Source organism: Giraffa tippelskirchi, chromosome 13, assembly GCF_054371585.1.
Source record: "Giraffa tippelskirchi isolate mGirTip1 chromosome 13, T2T-mGirTip1v1.2.pri, whole genome shotgun sequence".
Classification (NCBI taxonomy): Eukaryota; Metazoa; Chordata; class Mammalia; order Artiodactyla; family Giraffidae; genus Giraffa; species Giraffa tippelskirchi.
The window spans coordinates 5,423,871-5,441,514 of record NC_137287.1 but is presented as its reverse complement, the minus strand read 5'-3'; the positions used below and the strand labels follow the sequence as shown (position 1 = coordinate 5,441,514).

The window sequence follows — 17,644 nt, the reverse complement described above, 5'->3', positions numbered from 1 at the left end:
AGAAATAAACCCATGCACCTATGGGTACCTTATTTTTGACAAAGGAGGCAAGAATATACAATGGGGCAAAGACAGCCTCTTCAATAAATGGTGCTGGGAAAACTGGACACTACATGTAAAAGAATGAAATTAGAACACTTCCTAACACCATATACAAAGATAAACTCAAAATGGATTAAAGACCTAAATGTAAGACCAGAAACTATAAAGCTCTTAATGGAAAACATAGGCAGAACACTCGATAACATAAATCACAGCAAGATTCTCTATGACGCACCTCCAAGAGTAACAGAAATAAAAACAAAAGTAAACAAGTGAGACCTGATTAAACTTAAAAGCTTTTGCACAACAAAGGAAACTATAAGCAAGGTGAAAAGACAACCCTCAGAATGGGAGAAAATAATAGCAAATGAAACAACTGTCAAAGGATTAATTTCCAAAATATACAAGCAGCTCATGCAGCTCAATTCCAGAAAAATAAACAACCCAATCAAAAAGTGGGGAAAAGACCTAAACAGACATTCCTCCAAAGAAGACATACAGATGGCCAACAAACACATGAAAAGATGCTCAACATCACTCATTATTACAGAAATGCAGTCAAAACTACAATGAGATATCACCTCACATCAGTCAGAATGGTCCTCATCAAAAACTCTACAAATGATAAACGCTGGAGAGAGTGTGGAGAAAAGGGAACGCTCTTGCACTGTTGGTGGGAATGTAAATTGATACAGCCACTATGGAAGACAGTATGGAGATTCCTTAAAAAAAACTAGAAATAAAACCACCATATGACCCAGCAATCCCACTCCTAGGAATATACCCTGAGGAAACCAAAACTGAAAGAGAAACATGTATCCCATTGTTCATTGCAGCACTATTAACAATAGCTAGAACATGGAGGCAACCTAGATGTCCATCAACAGATGAATGGATAAAGAAGCTGTGGTATGTATACACAATGGAATATTACTCAGTCATTAAAAGGAACACATTTGAGTCAGTTCTAATGAGGTGGATGAACCTAGAACCTATTATACAGAGTGAAGTGAGTCAGAAAGAGAAAGATAAATATCGTATTCTAACACATATATATGGAATCTAGAAAAATGGTACTGAAGAATTTATTTACAGGGCAACAGTGGAAAAACGGACATAAAGAATAGACTTATGGACATGGGAAGAGGGGAGGAGAGGGTGAGAGGGTGAGATGTATGGAAAGAGTAACATGGAAACTTACATTACCATCTGTAAAATAGATAGTCAACAGGAATTTGCTGTATGGCTCAGGAAACTCAAACAGGGGCTCTGTATCAACCTAGAGGGGTGGGATGGGGAGGGAGATGGGAGGGAGTTTCAAAAGGGAGAGGAAATATGTATTCATGTTGATTCATGTTGAGGTTTGACAGAAAACAGCAAAATCCTGTAAAGCAATTATCCTTCAATAAAAAATAAATAAAATTTAAAAATAAATTTTAAAAGCTTCATCTCAGGTGTCACCTCCTTCCAAACCCCTTTGGGACTAAGCACTTCGTCTCTTGCTCCCAAAGCACCAGGTCCAACCTCCCACCATATTGATTGTCTGTTCATGGGTCTGAGGTTTCCCCACCAGACTGGGAGGATCTCATGTCTGACCCAGAGCAGGCCCAGGAAATCTCTGTAAATCCAAACAGAAGCCAAGACAAGAGCCTCCTACTGACCTCCCAGGCATAGTTGAGGTTCAGATGAACCTCCTGATAGGAGATATTGGGAAATCCCCAAAGGAGTGCCCATGGGCACTCACTGGGTGTTTCACAAACAACCAGGAGATGTTTTGGCAGAGGGCCTGCAACATGCTCAGCAGTGAGCTGGGCCCTGAAAGGACACCAATGGGGCCAACATTAGCTTCCAAGCCCCCCTGACCTTTGGGTGGCCCATCCCAGCAGGGAGACTAATGAGGTTGTTTGGAACCAGCACAGTTTAATGATTAAGGTCGCAGGTCTGGTTCTGTCAGGTCTGGGAGTCACCTCTGCTGATCTCTGGGCCCTTTCCACTGGCACCTGCATCCCAACTCCATGTTCCACCCACTCAGCCTCCACGACAGTGCCTGTCCACTGCTGCAGGTCCCCTTCACCCTCCTGAGACAGCCATGTGCAGGCTCACAGGATCTCTCCTGGGATCCTGTTATGGGCTAAATTGTCTCCTCCAAGTGTATAGGTTGAGGTCCTAAACCCCAGAACCTCAGAACTGGAGGTGGGGCCTTTAAAGAGGAAATTAAGGCTTAACCAGCTCATATGGGTGAATACTAACTCGATATGACTGGTGTTTTTACAAGATGAGGAAACCAGGACAGACGAGCACAAAAGGGAGACCGTGTGAAGACACAGCGAGAAGACTGAAGGAACCAACCCTTAATCTTGCAATTCTAGCCTCCAGAATTGTGACAGGATACGTTTCAGTGGTTTAAGCTGCCCAGTCTGCCGTGAATCGTTGTGGCAGCCCTGTGGAGCTAATGCAGTCCCTTCTCCTTCCCTCATAGGTGGATTTTCAGGCCCCTGTCACCCAGTTGTAGCAAAAGGTTCCTGGCGGCAAGCAGGGGAGGGAGTCCCCTGGGCTTTTTGCAGACTACGCTCTGTGTGCAGGGTCACACTCCAGACATCTGGATGCAGCCAGGGCTCGCCCTGCACAGCAGCCTTCTTCCCCACCGAGATGTCCCGCCTTCCCTGTAGGACCCTCCACTCAGGGTGAAGCCACAGGGCAGAGCTTGGGTAAACCTCACGCCTGACCACAGAGGCCTGCAAGGCCCACTTTCTTATTCTCATTAATCCCAACCACTCCCTATACACTGGATGTCATCTTGGAGGATCCCGGAAAGGGTGACAAAATCACCAAGACCGAACTTAAAGAGCTTGAGACACCTGACCAAGACTGAGAAGCCACCGACTGAGAAGCATCAAGGCATGAAGCAGCCAATTCAGTTCCCATGGCTGGCCTCTAGTTCAGCTTTTCTGGGCTTTTACCTCTCAAAATGGAGCCCCAAAGAGGTTAGACCTGAGTCCCTGCTGCTGCTGCTGCTGCTGCTAAGTCGCTTCAGTCGTGTCCGACTCTGTGCGACCCCATAGACGACAGCCCACCAGGCTCCCCCATCCCTGGGATTCTCCAGGCAAGAACACTGGAGTGGGTTGCCATTTCCTTCTCCAATGCATGAAAGTGAAAAGTGAAAGGGAAGTCGCTCAGTCGTGTCCGACTCCTAGCGACCCCATGGACTGCAGCCTACCAGGCTCCTCCATCCATGGGATTTTCCAGGTAAGAGTACTGGAGTGGGTTGCCATTGCCTTCTCCTGAGTCCCTGAACATACAGCAAATATGTGCGGCACAGGCCAGGAGGAAAGCCACTGTGTGAAGACAGGCTGCTCAGGCCAGGACCCAAGGTTTCTCTCTCACTCATCCCCACTCCAGTCCATCCTCAAGGCCTGTCCAATCCTCCCACAAAATGCATTTCTGCTGTGTCTGCTCTGAACCACCTCCACTTCCTGAATTTTTCACCTGAATACCTGGGCAGCTCCCAGACAGCCCCCCATTCCACTCTGCCCACTCCCTGCATATTCCAAAGAAAGATCTGATCCTGTCCAGTTCCACGGGGATAACCTGGTTAAATATGCAAATAAGATTTAGACCAATAAGAATCTAGGGGTCTGCCCAAGGTCACACACTGACGTGGAGGAAGAACTGAACCCAGGTCTGTTGGGTCTTTAGGTCTGTTGACCCTGATGCAGGGGTGTTCCCCTGAAGCAGTAGAAATGGTAGAAATGAGACAGGCTTTGAAGTCATACAGACATAGTTTTAAACCCTGGTTCTACCCTGATTAGCTATGTGACCTGGGGAATCTGTAACTTCTCTGAACTTCAGCATCCTCATCTCTAAAAAGGATTCAATGCATATTCCACAGCTTGTGTGAAAAGCAAGAAAAGTTTTAAGAAAATGGATGTAAAAACCTCAGGGACATAATAAGGCTCTTAGTTTTAATTCCCCCCTAAACAGACCTGGGGTAAATATTTGGATGTAAATAGTTAATTTAAAGGGTGATCCCAGGAAGCATTTTGAGAGGATAAAGGAATGACCCAAGAAAAGTAGGAATGTAAGTATTGCATTGGAGATATTACAGGTTCGGCTCCTGACCACTGCCATAAGTAGGTATTGCAATAAAGCAAGTCACACAAACGGTTTGGTTTCCCAGTGCACATAAGTTATGCTTACACTCTGCTGTAATCAGCTAAATGTACAATAGCATTATGTCTTTGAAAAACAGTGTGCATACCTTGATTTTTAAACATTTTATTACTAAAATTGCTAACCACCATCTGAGCTCTTGGCATGTTATAATCTTTTTGCTGTCGGAGGGTTTGAAATATTGCAAGAATTACCAAAATGTGACACACAGAGACACACAGTGAGCAAATGCTGTTGGAAAAATGGTGCTGACAGATTTGCTCCACACACGGAAGTAAGTCTGTTTTTATTTCTTCATCATCAAGTGCCATGCCTGGCAAGAGACCTTAGGAAGACATGCTGATCCAACTGAACAATAATGAGGGCCTTCTAATGCTCAGCCATTCCCTCCTACCCTCCAAACACTGATGCCGGCCTCACCTCCTGCTTGAGCCTTCCACAAGCCACTCTCAAGTACCTGCAGCTTCCACCATGGAGTCCAGCACAGCCCTGGAAGACAAATTCTCTGTATGGAGACAAGACATGGGATTGCTGGGTTGGGACTGAGGACATGTCCAAGGGATTTAAAAAATGGAGCAGGAAAGAACCAGGCCAGCAGCTTCAGTGAGCACTGCAAGATCATCTGACCTTCTGGATCAGCTCTTTTCAAGCAAGGACCACCTATAAAGATGTCAGAAGAAAACAGATGTCAGAAGATGATGATGCCAAGTGGACAAGACCCAGGCCTTCCATCAGCTTCACCAAGAACAACGTTATAAACTAAGGCTAACTATTCCTTCTAAGAATGTAGTCAAGGGCCACAGAGGGTCTCTGAGGCATAGAGTGACCTATGGAAGGGAGCACTGGAGAAGGCAACACGTGGAAAACAGGAATCAGCTGAATCTGACCAGACATGAGAGTACAGAAGGAATTATTAGAACATGTTGCTGGGAGGAAGTCATCGTGAGAGTCTAGACCCCAAGGTCCCACTCCAATTTGTAATCCGTTTCCTGTCATATATGGAGGTGGTATTATACATTCTCAGTGTCCAGGTAATAGGGTTCCACGAGCTAAATTTCAAAACTTCCAAGGTTGCAGACATAGAAGATCAAGATAGAAGGCAGGGGTGGGGACTGAGATCAGTAGCCAGACGGAATGTGTTGCAACACCAACTAAGTCACACCAGTGACAACACACAACTGTTATTTCCCTACAGCACTACTTTGATGGCATAATCCTTGTTGAATATTAAACAACAAACTCAGTGTGGCACATGAACCTTATAAAGTTCAGATTATCATCAGACCAGTTCAGAAAAATTGAGAATAGGAACTCAGCTCACCCCAGGAACACACCATTATGGGACAACTCTGGTGCCTGACACTAAAAGTCAAGACTCCTTTGACAATTTCAATTCTCTCAGAATATATACATTGAAAGATAATCTAAAAGTTTGTTACCTGCCTGCCCAGAAAGTATATTCACCAAAAAAAAAAAAAAAAATCTGTATATTGACTAAAATATAATAGGCTCATACTCATTAATTTATTTGGGGGACTTTAATCAACAATTTAGGGCTTATGAAGTTACTTTAACAGTAACAGAAGCCAGAAATTTTCAAATACCTCTCAAAAAGGAGACCTTTAGTCTCTGATAGTGTTAGTTGCTCAGTCATGTCCGACTCTTTGCAACCGCATGGACTGTAGCCCTGCCAGGCTCCTCTGTCCATGGGATTCTCCAGGCAAGAATACTGGAGTGGACTGCCATTTCGTCCTCCAGGGGATTTTCCCGACCCAGGGATCGAACCCAGGTCTCCCACATTGCAGGCAGACGCTTTACCTTCTGAGACACCAGGGAAGCCTGGTGGGTAGATCACAAGTCCCTCAAAAGTCTATGATCCAACAGATTAGGTGAGTAATTCTAATTCCCCAAGCAGTTATGGAATGGTCAAAGAGACCAGGAAAAGCTGACCGATGAAGGAGAGCATGGTCCACACGCTTCGCCCATAGGCTTTCAATCACTCACACACACAGGCACACTGTAGAGTTAGTAAAATAAAGCAGAAAACTTGTATACTGAGAAAGTAGAGAGGCTAGAGCTCTGAGTCTCTGACAGGTTAGCAGAAATGGAATCAGCTTTTTTTTTCCTATACAGTAATGCAAAACCATACAAAAATACATAGTTCTACAGTAAAGGTAAATATACAAATATAAAAACCTGTGTTGCTGTAACCAATTTCTAACTTCACTTTTTATTCTACTATAGAATTTAAAAGACAAATGCATAAAAATAACTATACCTCTATATTAATGGGTACACAATACCTAAAGATGTAATTTATGACAACAATAACACAAAGTGGGAGAGTGTAGAGTTGTAAAGAAGTAGAGTTTTTATGCAAGTAAAATTAAGTTTAAAATAGGTCATTATAACTTTAGGATGCTTTATGTAATCCCCATGGTAACCACAAAGAAAATATCTACAGTATACACACAACAGGAAATGAGAAGGAAATCAAAACATGTCACCACAAAAAAAAAGATCAATGAAACACAAAGGCAGGCAGTAAGGGAGGAAATGAGCAGCAAAACAGATATAAGACATACAGAAGACAAACAACAGAGTGGTAATAACAAGTCCTTCCCTATTAGTAATTATTTTCAATATGAATATAAATGTATTAAACTACCCAATCAAAAGACAAAGATTGTCAGAATGGGTAAAACAAATAGAATCCAATGATACTGTATCTATAAGAGATTTGTTTTAGATCTAATGACATGCATGGGCGGAAAGTGAAAGGTTAGAAAAAGATATTCAATGTAAATCATAAACAAAAGAGAGTAGGGATGGCACCTTATATCCTGGACACATACAACCTACTGAAGGTACAAGCAGTACAACCTATAACAAGACTGAATCATGAAGAAGTTGAAAATCTGAACATATCTATAATTAGTAAAGAGATTGAATCAGTAATCAAAAATCTCTCAGAAAAGATAACTCCAGAGCCAGATGGCTTCACTGGTGAACATTTAAAGAATTGCTGGCAATCTTCTTCAAACTTGTCCAAAAAATCAAAGAAGAAAGAAGACTTTCAATTCATTTTTATAATACCAGCATTACCCTGATACCAAAACCAAAGACACTACAAAAAAGAAAACTATAGACCAATGTACCTAATGAACAATGATGCAAAAATTCTCAACAAAATACTTACAAACAGAATTCAAAAGAACATTATAAGGATCATATACCATGACCAAGTAGGATTTATTTCTGGAATGAAAGGCTAGTTCAACATATAAACATCAATCAATGCAATAAACACAAACAGGATGAAGGGGGAAAAAATGATTTGATCATCTCAATTGATGCAGAAGAATTATTTTTACAAAATTCAACATCTATTCATGATTTTTAAAAAAAGACATAACAAAGTAGAAATAGAAGGAAACTAACTCAATGTAACAAAGGCCCCATATGAAAAGCCCACAGCTAACATTATACTTATTGGTCAAAAGCTAAATGCTTTACCTCTAAGATCAGAAACAAGACAAAGGCCTTCACCACTTATGTTCAACATAATACTAGAAATCCAAGCCAGAGCAATTAGTCAAGAAAAAAAAAAGGCATTAAAATTGAGAAGAACAATGTAAAATTATCTCTGTTCACAGATAAAAGGATTTTATATGTTGTAAATCCTAAAGGTTCCAAACACAAAAATGTTTAATAAAATTCAGCAGTTGCAGGATATAAAAATCAACATACAAAAATTGGCTGTGTTTCTATAAATTAACAATGAAGAGTATGAAAAGGAAATCTTTAAAACAATTCAATTCACAATAGCATCAAAAATAAGAAAATATCTAGAAATAAATTTAACCAAGGAGGCAAAAGACTTGTGGCCTGAAAGCTATAAAAATTTGCTGAAAGAAATTAAAGATACCAATAATGTAAAGGTACTCCATGGTCATGATTGGAAGAATTAATATTGTTAAGATGTCAATACTACCCAAAGGAATCTACAGATTTAATGCAATTTCTGTTAAATTCCAAACAGCATGTTTTTTTTCTAGAAAAAGAAAAAATCCATCCTTAAATTTATATGGAATCTCGAGGACTCTAAGCAGCCAAGACAATCTTGAAGAACAAAGCTGAAGGTCTCACACTTTCTGATTTTGAAACTTATCACAAAGCTACAGTAATCAAAACTGTGCGCCACTGGTATAAAGACAGACATATATACTAATGGAACAAAATAGAAAGCCCAGAGGTAAACTCTCATAAAAATAGCTAGGTGATTTTTGACAAGAGTGCCAAGACCATTCAATGGGGAAATAACAGTCTTTTCAACAGACTGTGCTGGGAAATGTGAATAGCCACATGCAAAAGAATGAAGTGGGACCCTTATCTTATACCACATACAAAAATTAACTAAAAAATGCATTAAAGACCCAAATGTAAGACTTAAACTGTAAAACAGAAGAAAAAGGGGTAAAACCTCAAACACTGGATTTGGGAATAATTTCTTGGATATGACACCAAAAGCACAGGAAACAAAAGAAAAAATAGATAACCTGAGCATCAAAATTAAAAATGTCTATGCATCAAAGGCCACAATCAACAGAGAGAAAAAGCAGCCTATGAAATGGGAGAAAATATTTACACAGCATATCTTATAAAGGGTTAATATCCAGAATACATAAAGAACTCCTACAACTTAACAATTTAAAAAAATTATTTTATTTAAAAATTGGCAAAGGGTTTGGATAGGTATTTCTCCAAAGATATACAAATGGCCAACAAGCCATTTGTTTACTCAAATATGAAAAAAAAATGGTCAACAGCATTAATCATTAAGGAAGTGTGAATCAAAACCATAATGAGATACCACCTCACATTCATTAGGATGGCTACTATTAAATACACACACACACACACACACACAAGTATACCTCAGAAATACTGCATGTTCAGTATCAGATCAGCACAATAAAGCAAGTCACACAAATTTTTTTATTTTCCAGTGCACATAAAAGTGAGTTTATATTATACTATTAAGTATGCAACAGCATTATGTTTATATACATAAATTTATATACACCTGTATATACCTATAACACAACTGTATACCTGAAACTAACACAACATTGTAAATAACTATATTTCAATTTTAAAAAATCATAGTTTTTTAGAAAATGACCATTACACGGACACTGGAGTTTGGATCTGACTGAATAAACAAGATCAATTCCCTGGGTTGAAGATAAAAAGTAAGAAAATATTAAGATATCCCCTGTAGACAAAAGTTACAAATTAAACCACTTAAAGCAATAACTTTCCAGTAGAAAAGCCCTAAGGAGATGATGTGGAGCCCAGGAGAACTGGGCCCAGCCAGACCCAAGGTAATTACTGCACATTTGTCTTTAACAATGCCCACTGGGTACTGCTCTCTGGAGGCCAAGAGTAGCTCGGCAGATAATCTGAGTGTGAGGCTCACACACCTCTTTGGAGCCCAAGAATCAGGGAATGAAGCCTCCTTGCTCACCGTGCCTTCCAGGCACAGATGTACTCCTCACCCTGCTTTCCATGGGGCTCAGGGTTGTGTCTCTGGCTTTAGGTTGCTTCTGAGCTGTCTGACCCTCCTTAAGGAAGAGGAGCAAGTCAGGAAGAGGCACATTCCTCAGGTTGGGTTGGCAAAAATCAGAACAACTGGACAGGTCAGTGCCAATGTGGGCACAAGAGGAGACACCCCTCTCTCAATGCTCCAAAATGTATAAGACCAAAGACATCTCCTCCACTTCTCAAAGATAAGCAAGACAGGAGACCTGTAGGATGCCTTGGAAACCATCTAGGAATCCAACCCCATCACTTTACAGAGAAGCAATCAGAGTACAGAATTTCTAAAACCATACAGGATTCGATTCCTAGACAACCTCACTCAGCCCCTGCCCTGATTCCTGATTGTGGAGGCCTGTCTATTAATTCCATCTGTTTCTAATGCTTATCCTTGACAGAGACATCTGAAAACATTTGCTGGCGTTAAGACAGGCTCAGGAGCAGAGCAGGTGTCTGCCCACACAATGACCTATTTCACATCACATTGAATGTAAGCAACTTAGCAAGGAAGAAACTAGTAGAAATTAAACCTCAAACTATTCCTATAACCCTCGAAATTAACATCTTATTTTTGCTGGGAGATGTACAAATATTCTGACATAGACGTTATCTGCATGTACATGCTATCTTATGTTCTGCTTCCAAAGACTGTATCATAGACAAATAATATCCAGAAATGAACACATGCTTTCACTTTTAATATCTGTATAATATTGCACTGCATTGATAAATCATAGCTGCAAAGCTATTCTCTTATTGAGCATTTGATTGTCTCAACCTTTTTTTTAATATAGGAATGTTTCAACAAATATCTGAACAAATTACCTTCTTTTTCCATAGGATTTGTTTCCTGCTATATAGTTCCAAATGTAAAATGCCTACATCTACTACATTTACTTAGTTTCTGTAAACCTCTATAAGTCAGATAATAGCACCAATCTATAGTTTGGGGTAGAATTTAAAAGCTAAAATTTAAGTAGTTAGTTCAGTGCCTGCTCTATAGTATACTGGAGAAGGAAATGGCAACCCATTCCAGTGTTCTTGCCTGGAGAATCCCAGGGATGGGGGAGCCTGGTGGGCTGCCATCTGTGGGGTCGCACAGGGTCGGACACGACTGAAGCGACTTAGCAGCAGCAGCAGCAGCTATAGTATATATTTATTATTAATTTATTACTAATAATAACATATCTATATACTTACTTGTAAAGCATGATCACCTAAATATACCTAAACCTTTCCATTAAAATCTATTTGTATTATACATATATACTTACTTTATCCATTACAACTTTCTTTGAGCAAATATTTTCTTTTTCAAGTTGAATTAAAAACCCAAAATATCAATTTTATCATTGGTGGGAATGAAATCACCTTTTTCATTGCTTTTTTGTGTGTTTTATTTTTAGCAATGACTTGATTTAAGACTTTAGTTATGAGATATTATGCAAATAAGTTATGTTTTTATCTCTTTTTTTTCTTCTAGGATAACCAATACCAGCATTTCTAGTGAAATATTACATAAGGAATGATAACAGAGGACATTCATATCTTGTTCTTTTGAGGGAAAAGGTTTAAACCTTCCATAAACAAGATGTTGAATAGACAGTTTTCATATTAAGACAAACACTCCTAATGTTTTCAGAGTTTTAATCTATAAAGCAATGATGTTTATCTAGATACTTTATCCAAGTCTAATTACATTGTTTTGATATTTAGTTCATGATGAATTAGGTTAATGGATTTCCTTGAGTTTAACAGTTAACTCAATGTGTCATTTTCTTAATTCACAGATATTTTATTTGGGGTATTTATATCTATATCTATGAACAAAATTGGTCTAAAATATTTCTTTCATTGTCATTGTTTAGCTTGAATTTAAAATACTTGCCTCTAAAAGTGAACTGAATAATAACAACAACAATAATAGTAATAGCCAGGTTAACTGCTTACTATGTACAATGCACTGTTTTCTACAAATTATAGGTATTTTCTCATTTAATCCTCACAATAACCTCTTTTAGCAAATATTTCAGATTATTAACATGCTACAATTTTCTCTATTTTTAAATTCTTTATTACTGAGTTAATTATTGGTTCTTAGAAGATTTTGAAGACATTGGAATCAGATGCCCCCTTAGAAACTATTTAATAACTTTATGTTTCTTTCTCTATTAGCCTCATATTCATGTTCTCTAATTCATTTTGCATCTTTGGGGATACTTCAAACATATGTAAGTAGCCATCTACTGTTTATTTGACAAGATGTATTAGCCCACAGTTGAAAAGGACGTGGCAAGGACTTTGAGTTTTAAACGAGATGAGGAGCCTTTGAGCAGAGGAGTAACATCTGACTCTGACTTATATTTCTTACCATTCACCCTGGACGCCATGTAGAAACAGACTGCTGAGGGTCGGATGAGGAGAGAAACAGTGAGCCTGGTTAAGAGACTACTGAATAACCTGGACTGAAAAAAAAGATTGTTTGGGCCACAAAGGCAGTAGTGGTCACAGAGAAAAAGTGGTCCCACCTGGTTACAGTTCAAAGGTAGAGATGACAATATGTTGGATGAGGATGGTAATTGATTACTTAATAAGAGGAGTTAAGGATGGTACTAAGGTTTTGGCTTGAGCAGTTAGAAGAGTAAGATGGGACTGAGGAAGCAGCAGTTTTGAGGAAAAGATCAGCAACATGGTTTTAGACAAGTCAAGTCTGAGACACCTGTCAGATCTAAATGTATACGGAATGCAAGAAGTTGAACCTAAGTAAGTTCAAAGTTCAAGAGGAAAATCCCAAACTGGAGAGAAATCTGGCTGGTATGTAAAGCTTTGGGGCTAATGAGACCATGGATTGAGTGAGGCCACCTACAGAATGAGTGTCAACAGAGAAGAGGTGGGGCTTGAGCTGCTGCAGGGACAGCCACACAGCTGGAGGTCAGAAAAGGAGGAGCAAGTGAGTAGCTAGTGAGGGAGGAGAGACGCCCAGGCGAAACTGCTTCAAAGCCAAGTGAAAAATATGCCTCCCAAAGGACGGAGTGACCAACAGTGCCAGCTCCAGCTTGTTGGGTCTCAGGAGACGGAGCCTGAGCGCTAATTGCAGATGGAGCAATGGCGGCCTTGACAAGGGACACTTCAGGGATTGGTGGAGAGGCCTGAAAGGGGGCTTTGTGAAAGAACGGGAAGGGGGAACTGGAGAATAAGTACTGATAACATTCTGAGAACTTCTGTGGAAAAGGAGGGATAGAGAAATGAGTTGACGGCTGGGGGGGAATGTGAGGTCAAGCGTGGATTTTTCAAACTGGGGGATGTCTGCAGGAAAGGTCCAGAAGCAATGGGGGGATGGGAGGAATCTTTTCTGTTTTGAGTTAGACTTTTTGAGTTTTGGTATTCTTAAAATGACTTCCCTGGTGGCTCAGTGGTAAAGAACCCGCCTGCCACTGCAGGGGATGGTGGGTTCAGTCCCTGGGTCGGGAAGATCCCCTGGAGCAGGAAATGGCAACCCACTCTAGTACTCTTGCCTGGAAAAATCTCATGGACTGAAGAGTCTAGTGGGCTACAGTCCACAGGGTCACAGAAGAGTCAGACACACTTAGCGACTAAACAGCAAAAACAATTCTTAAAATAGGGGTACTTGGAAAGACTATGTTCCCAACCAATGGGAAATAGTAACAGGAAAATGTTCTTCTCTCCTATCTCTGGGGAAGTGGGGGCATGGGAAGGAAAAGACAGGATGGAGACTCCTTGGTTTGAAAAGAATGTTAGTCAAGAAAGGACAGAGCTTTGGTCACTGCGCCACAGCTCCCGTTCACACTCGAGCGTGTCTCAGCATCTCTGTTGCAGCTACATGAACAAGCCGTCTCTTCCCAGTACAGACAACTTTCTTTACCATGTCCCTGTTCTATCCATCCTGCCCCACACTCCCTTCTCCTGTCCCCAGGCTGGTCACCACAGGATTTCCTGATCCATTGACAAGAATGCCCAAGTTTAAGTTTACCCGGTAGCACTTCTTCAGTCTTTTTGAGAAAATTAAAGCACTGCTTTGAAATCAGACTGACCTGGAATCAAATCCTGATGTCTTTGGGGGAAATTATTCAAACCCTCTCAGTCTCAGTTTACTCATCTGTAAAATAATAATAATAATGCCTACTTTATACACATTGTGAGGATTAAATACATGCACCTACATACACATGCCTAGTCCTGTATATGACACACAGTAGGTGCTCAATAAATGTCAGCTCCCTAGTCTAAGGGCTGTCACCTTTCCGTTTGACTAGAAGCTTCTTGGGAGCAAGAACAATGTCCTTCATTGCTTTCTATTTCTTTTATACACTAAGGCATAGCTCTCAACACAGGCCAAGGGTCTGTGGGCTGGGTCCTGCGTGAGCTGAAATTTCCATCCCCACTGGATGCTGCCCAGTGGAGCAGGGAAGCTCCTTTGCTCCAACAAAATGGTGGCACAGAAAAAGCCTCCCAAGACCGTGAGCCCCTTTTCACTCCCTGCCCAGGTCCCAGGTGGGCCATACTCATTCCCATAGCTTTTCCAGACTGATTTCCCCTGACAGCTATTCATCCCCAAGCAGTGCAGTAACTCCAGTTGCTTCTTTCCCACCCTCCCTCTTTATGCCATACCTTCTATAGGACGCAAATCCCAACTATGTCTTGTGAAGCACTGAAAATTCATTTGTAACTAATCAAACTTCAGCTATGCTTGCAATGAACTCCAACTCTGAGTTGCTGCCCTGTTGCCCACTCTGTTACTTTGGGCAACATCACATTCGCAGTTCCTCTTTGTTATCTGCAGGGGCGGCTCTTACCCTCCAGAGGCGAGGCCCTTCCTGGGTCAGCCCTGACGGAAGGGCGGGCTGAGCTGTCCCAGTCAGCAGGCTCTTCCGTCCAGGTGTGCCCTGGCCAACTCCATCCCCAGCATCATCACCAGGACCAAGGTGGCCCAGAGCCGGTGATGAGTGGCAGCCAGAGCACCTGAGTCCTGGGCTCCATGTGGGTGGGGGAGCAAGGGGAGATAAACTACTGGTGGGGAAGAAGGTTTGTGGGGAAGGAGAATGTTTACAAATATTATCCTGCAGTTCCATGTACGTGCCATTGCGGTTCTAGAATTCTGTACAGAAAGGGCCTTCAGGTGGCAATCCTGTTGGGATTAGAAGGAAATTACATTCCTATAGCTCTTTACTTTATATTGAAACATCATCACAACAAAGAACGAGAGTATGATGGAAATTTGGGGGGCTAACACACCTAAAGTATCCCCGTTGTTGTTGCCACCACACAAGGCTTCTCCTTGGAGAGATGGCCCATGTGGCTTTGTGGGGCTCAGGGTCAGTAGCATTTTGGTGGCAAAATAATTAAAACCCTGACTTTGCGATCTGCTGGGGCCATAGGACTTCCTGGTTGAAGTTTCTCCTTTGATAGGTAGAGAGCCTTCTTTCGGGTTTCTACCAGATGAACACAGAGGTGTGAGCTGAGGGGTTTGTATGGGGGAAGGAGGGAGACACCACAATCTTCTAAAGCCTGCGCCTGGTCTGGATCTCCCACCAGGACCAGTCGACCATGGAGACAGGAAACCACACGAGTGCCTCCCAGTTCATCCTCCTCGGTCTCTCCAGCCAGCCCGAGAGGCAGGAGCTGATCTTCGGGCTCTTCCTTCTCATGTACCTGGTTGGGGCAGCCGGGAACCTGCTCATCGTCCTGGCTATTGGCTCGGACTCCCACCTTCACACGCCCATGTACTTCTTTCTCAGCAACCTCTCCCTGGTAGATTTCTGTTTCATCTCCGCCACAGTCCCCAAGATGCTTGCGAACATCCAGACACAGACCTGGTCCATTTCCTACGGCGGCTGCCTAGCCCAGATTTACTTCTGCATTTTGCTTGCAAACATGGACAACTTCCTCCTGACGGCCATGGCTTACGACCGCTACGTGGCGATCTGCCAGCCCCTGCACTACTCCATGACGATGAGTCTGCCAGCCTGTGCCCTGATGCTCGGGAGCGCCTGGCTCCTTGCCAACCTCCATTCCCTGCTGCACACCCTCCTCATGGCCCGGCTGGACTTCTGTGCCAGCAACGTCATCCCTTACTTCTTCTGTGACCTCGTTCCCCTGCTTCAGCTCTCCTGCTCCAACACCTTGCCCAATCAACTCATGATTCTGATGGTGGGGGGCCTGATCGTCCTCATCCCCTTCCTCGGCATCCTCGTCTCCTACGTCCACATTGTGTCTGCTGTGCTCAAGGTCCCTTCTGCCCGGGGAAAACAGAAGGCTTTTTCTACCTGTGGCTCCCACCTTGCTGTGGTCATCCTCTTCTATGGGACCATCACAGGGGTCTACCTGAGTCCTTCTCCCTCCCACTCAGCTGACAAGGATTCACTGGCTTCAGTAATGTACATGGTGGTCACCCCCACGCTGAATCCCTTTATCTACTGCCTGAGGAACAAGGACATGAAGGGAGCTCTGTGGAAACTGGTCAGTGTGAAGGCTGCATTCCACAGGCTGTGATAACAGAGCTCCCCTTTGGGGCCTCTGTGCTGGGAAGGTGATGAACCCCAGGGACAGGCTCAACACACACACAGGGCGGGTGGAGCAGACCTCACTGTCCTGTGTTGTCACTGTGGCCAGCAAAGCCTTTCATTGCTCCATAAGTAACCTGCAGGTCCAAAATATCTTGACCCCTGTGCTGACTGCCTAGACTACCAAGACAGGAATAAACTCTCCCATAAAGACAAAACCACGTAAACAGGTATAAAGTAGCTCTATCTGCAGACCTTCTGGAGAGGGTTCATGCGAGAACAGTGAGTTTGCAGAAGTCTGTGACCTGTGCTGGTGGGCTTCCCTGGTGGCTCAGGTGGTAAGGAATCTGCCAGTGATGTGGAAGATCCGGGTTCAATCCCTGGGTTGGGAAGATCCCCTGGAGAAGGGAACGGCAACCCACTCCAGTTCTCTTGCCTGGAGAATCTCACAGACAGAAGAGCCTGGAGGGCTACAGTCCATGGGGTCCCAAAGAATTGGACACAACTGAGTGACTCTCTCTCACACACACACACACACACAATCTGTGCTGACAGCCTGTGCCAAGGAGATGCCCTTTGAGAGCCCCCACACACCCCTACAGAGGCTTACATCTTTAACTCTCAAGCATCCCAACTTCCAAACTCCTCTGCTGCACCCCCACTTCCCAACAGCCACCCCCACACTCTGGGCTGAACCTGGCTTTGGAGACAGGCTTCAGTCTGTCCACTCTCGGCCTAGGTCCTGCTGGCTGGAGCTCCACAGCTCTACCTACTTGTATTGGGAATGCCTAGAGTAACTGTCTAAGCTGAATACCTGTGAAGGCCCTATGCTGTCCCACTTATGTGCTTTCTTGTCTCTTAGGAAAGAGAGGAGGCTGGACTTAGAGTTGGTTCTCTGGGTGTGAAGCATGTAAAAGGAAGGGGCCAAGATAATCGTTCTGAAGATGCTTCTCTACAAGCTGAACTGGACAAAGAGACAAAGGGAAAAGGCCTCATGTAATGAGTTCATGGCTGAAGAAGGTGTATGTGGCTTTCTGTCCAGTAGGATAATATCCTAGGGTGCGATGGGTGTGGCAGAGCTGGGGAGAGAATTACACAGAAAGTCATCACAACTGGCATCAGTCCTGGCCCCTCTGATTACCAGCTATTTGACTCCGGTTCATCTGACACGCATCACTCCAGCCAACACACCATGCTCTTTTTGTCCCTCCTCATTCTTCTCCAGCTGCCCCATTTGCCCATTTCTGTCCATCAAAATTCCAGTTGTCGCTCAAGGCTCAGATAAATACCATGCCCTTCATGAAGCCACC

The 17,644-nt window shown here is 42.8% G+C and overlaps 3 protein-coding genes across 5 annotated transcripts in view; 2 read left to right on the top strand and 1 right to left on the bottom strand.

The window, feature by feature from the left end:
- Window positions 1–17,644, top strand: part of ZNF3 (zinc finger protein 3) — a 490,877-nt gene that overhangs the window by 384,535 nt on the left and 88,698 nt on the right. The window lies entirely within an intron of this gene.
- The window catches only part of LOC145531923 (cytochrome P450 3A24-like), a 104,574-nt gene that overhangs the window by 75,333 nt on the left and 11,597 nt on the right, over window positions 1–17,644 (bottom strand). Inside the window, exons 1-2 of one of the 3 annotated variants that reach the window (XM_081555863.1) lie at window positions 14,628–14,866; window positions 13,866–13,930 (exon numbers count right to left, since the gene is read on the bottom strand). The gene's annotated coding sequence lies outside the window, so the exon portion shown is untranslated. Of the gene's footprint in view, window positions 1–1,243; window positions 3,182–13,865; window positions 13,931–14,627; window positions 14,867–17,644 lie in introns of those variants that run through there. The other 2 variants (XM_081555862.1, XM_081555861.1) reach the window with 2 other exon arrangements.
- On the top strand, window positions 11,278–16,323 carry LOC145532152 (putative olfactory receptor 1F12P). The gene has a single exon (XM_081556668.1). The coding sequence runs from the start codon at window positions 15,379–15,381 to the stop codon at window positions 16,321–16,323; it is 945 nt and encodes a 314-aa protein (XP_081412794.1). The 5' UTR covers window positions 11,278–15,378.

Excerpts from the sequence above, each read along its gene's own strand:
- LOC145532152 (XM_081556668.1), top strand. The coding sequence starts at position 15,379 with ATGGAGACAGGAAACCACACGAGTGCCTCCCAGTTCATCCTCCTCGGT.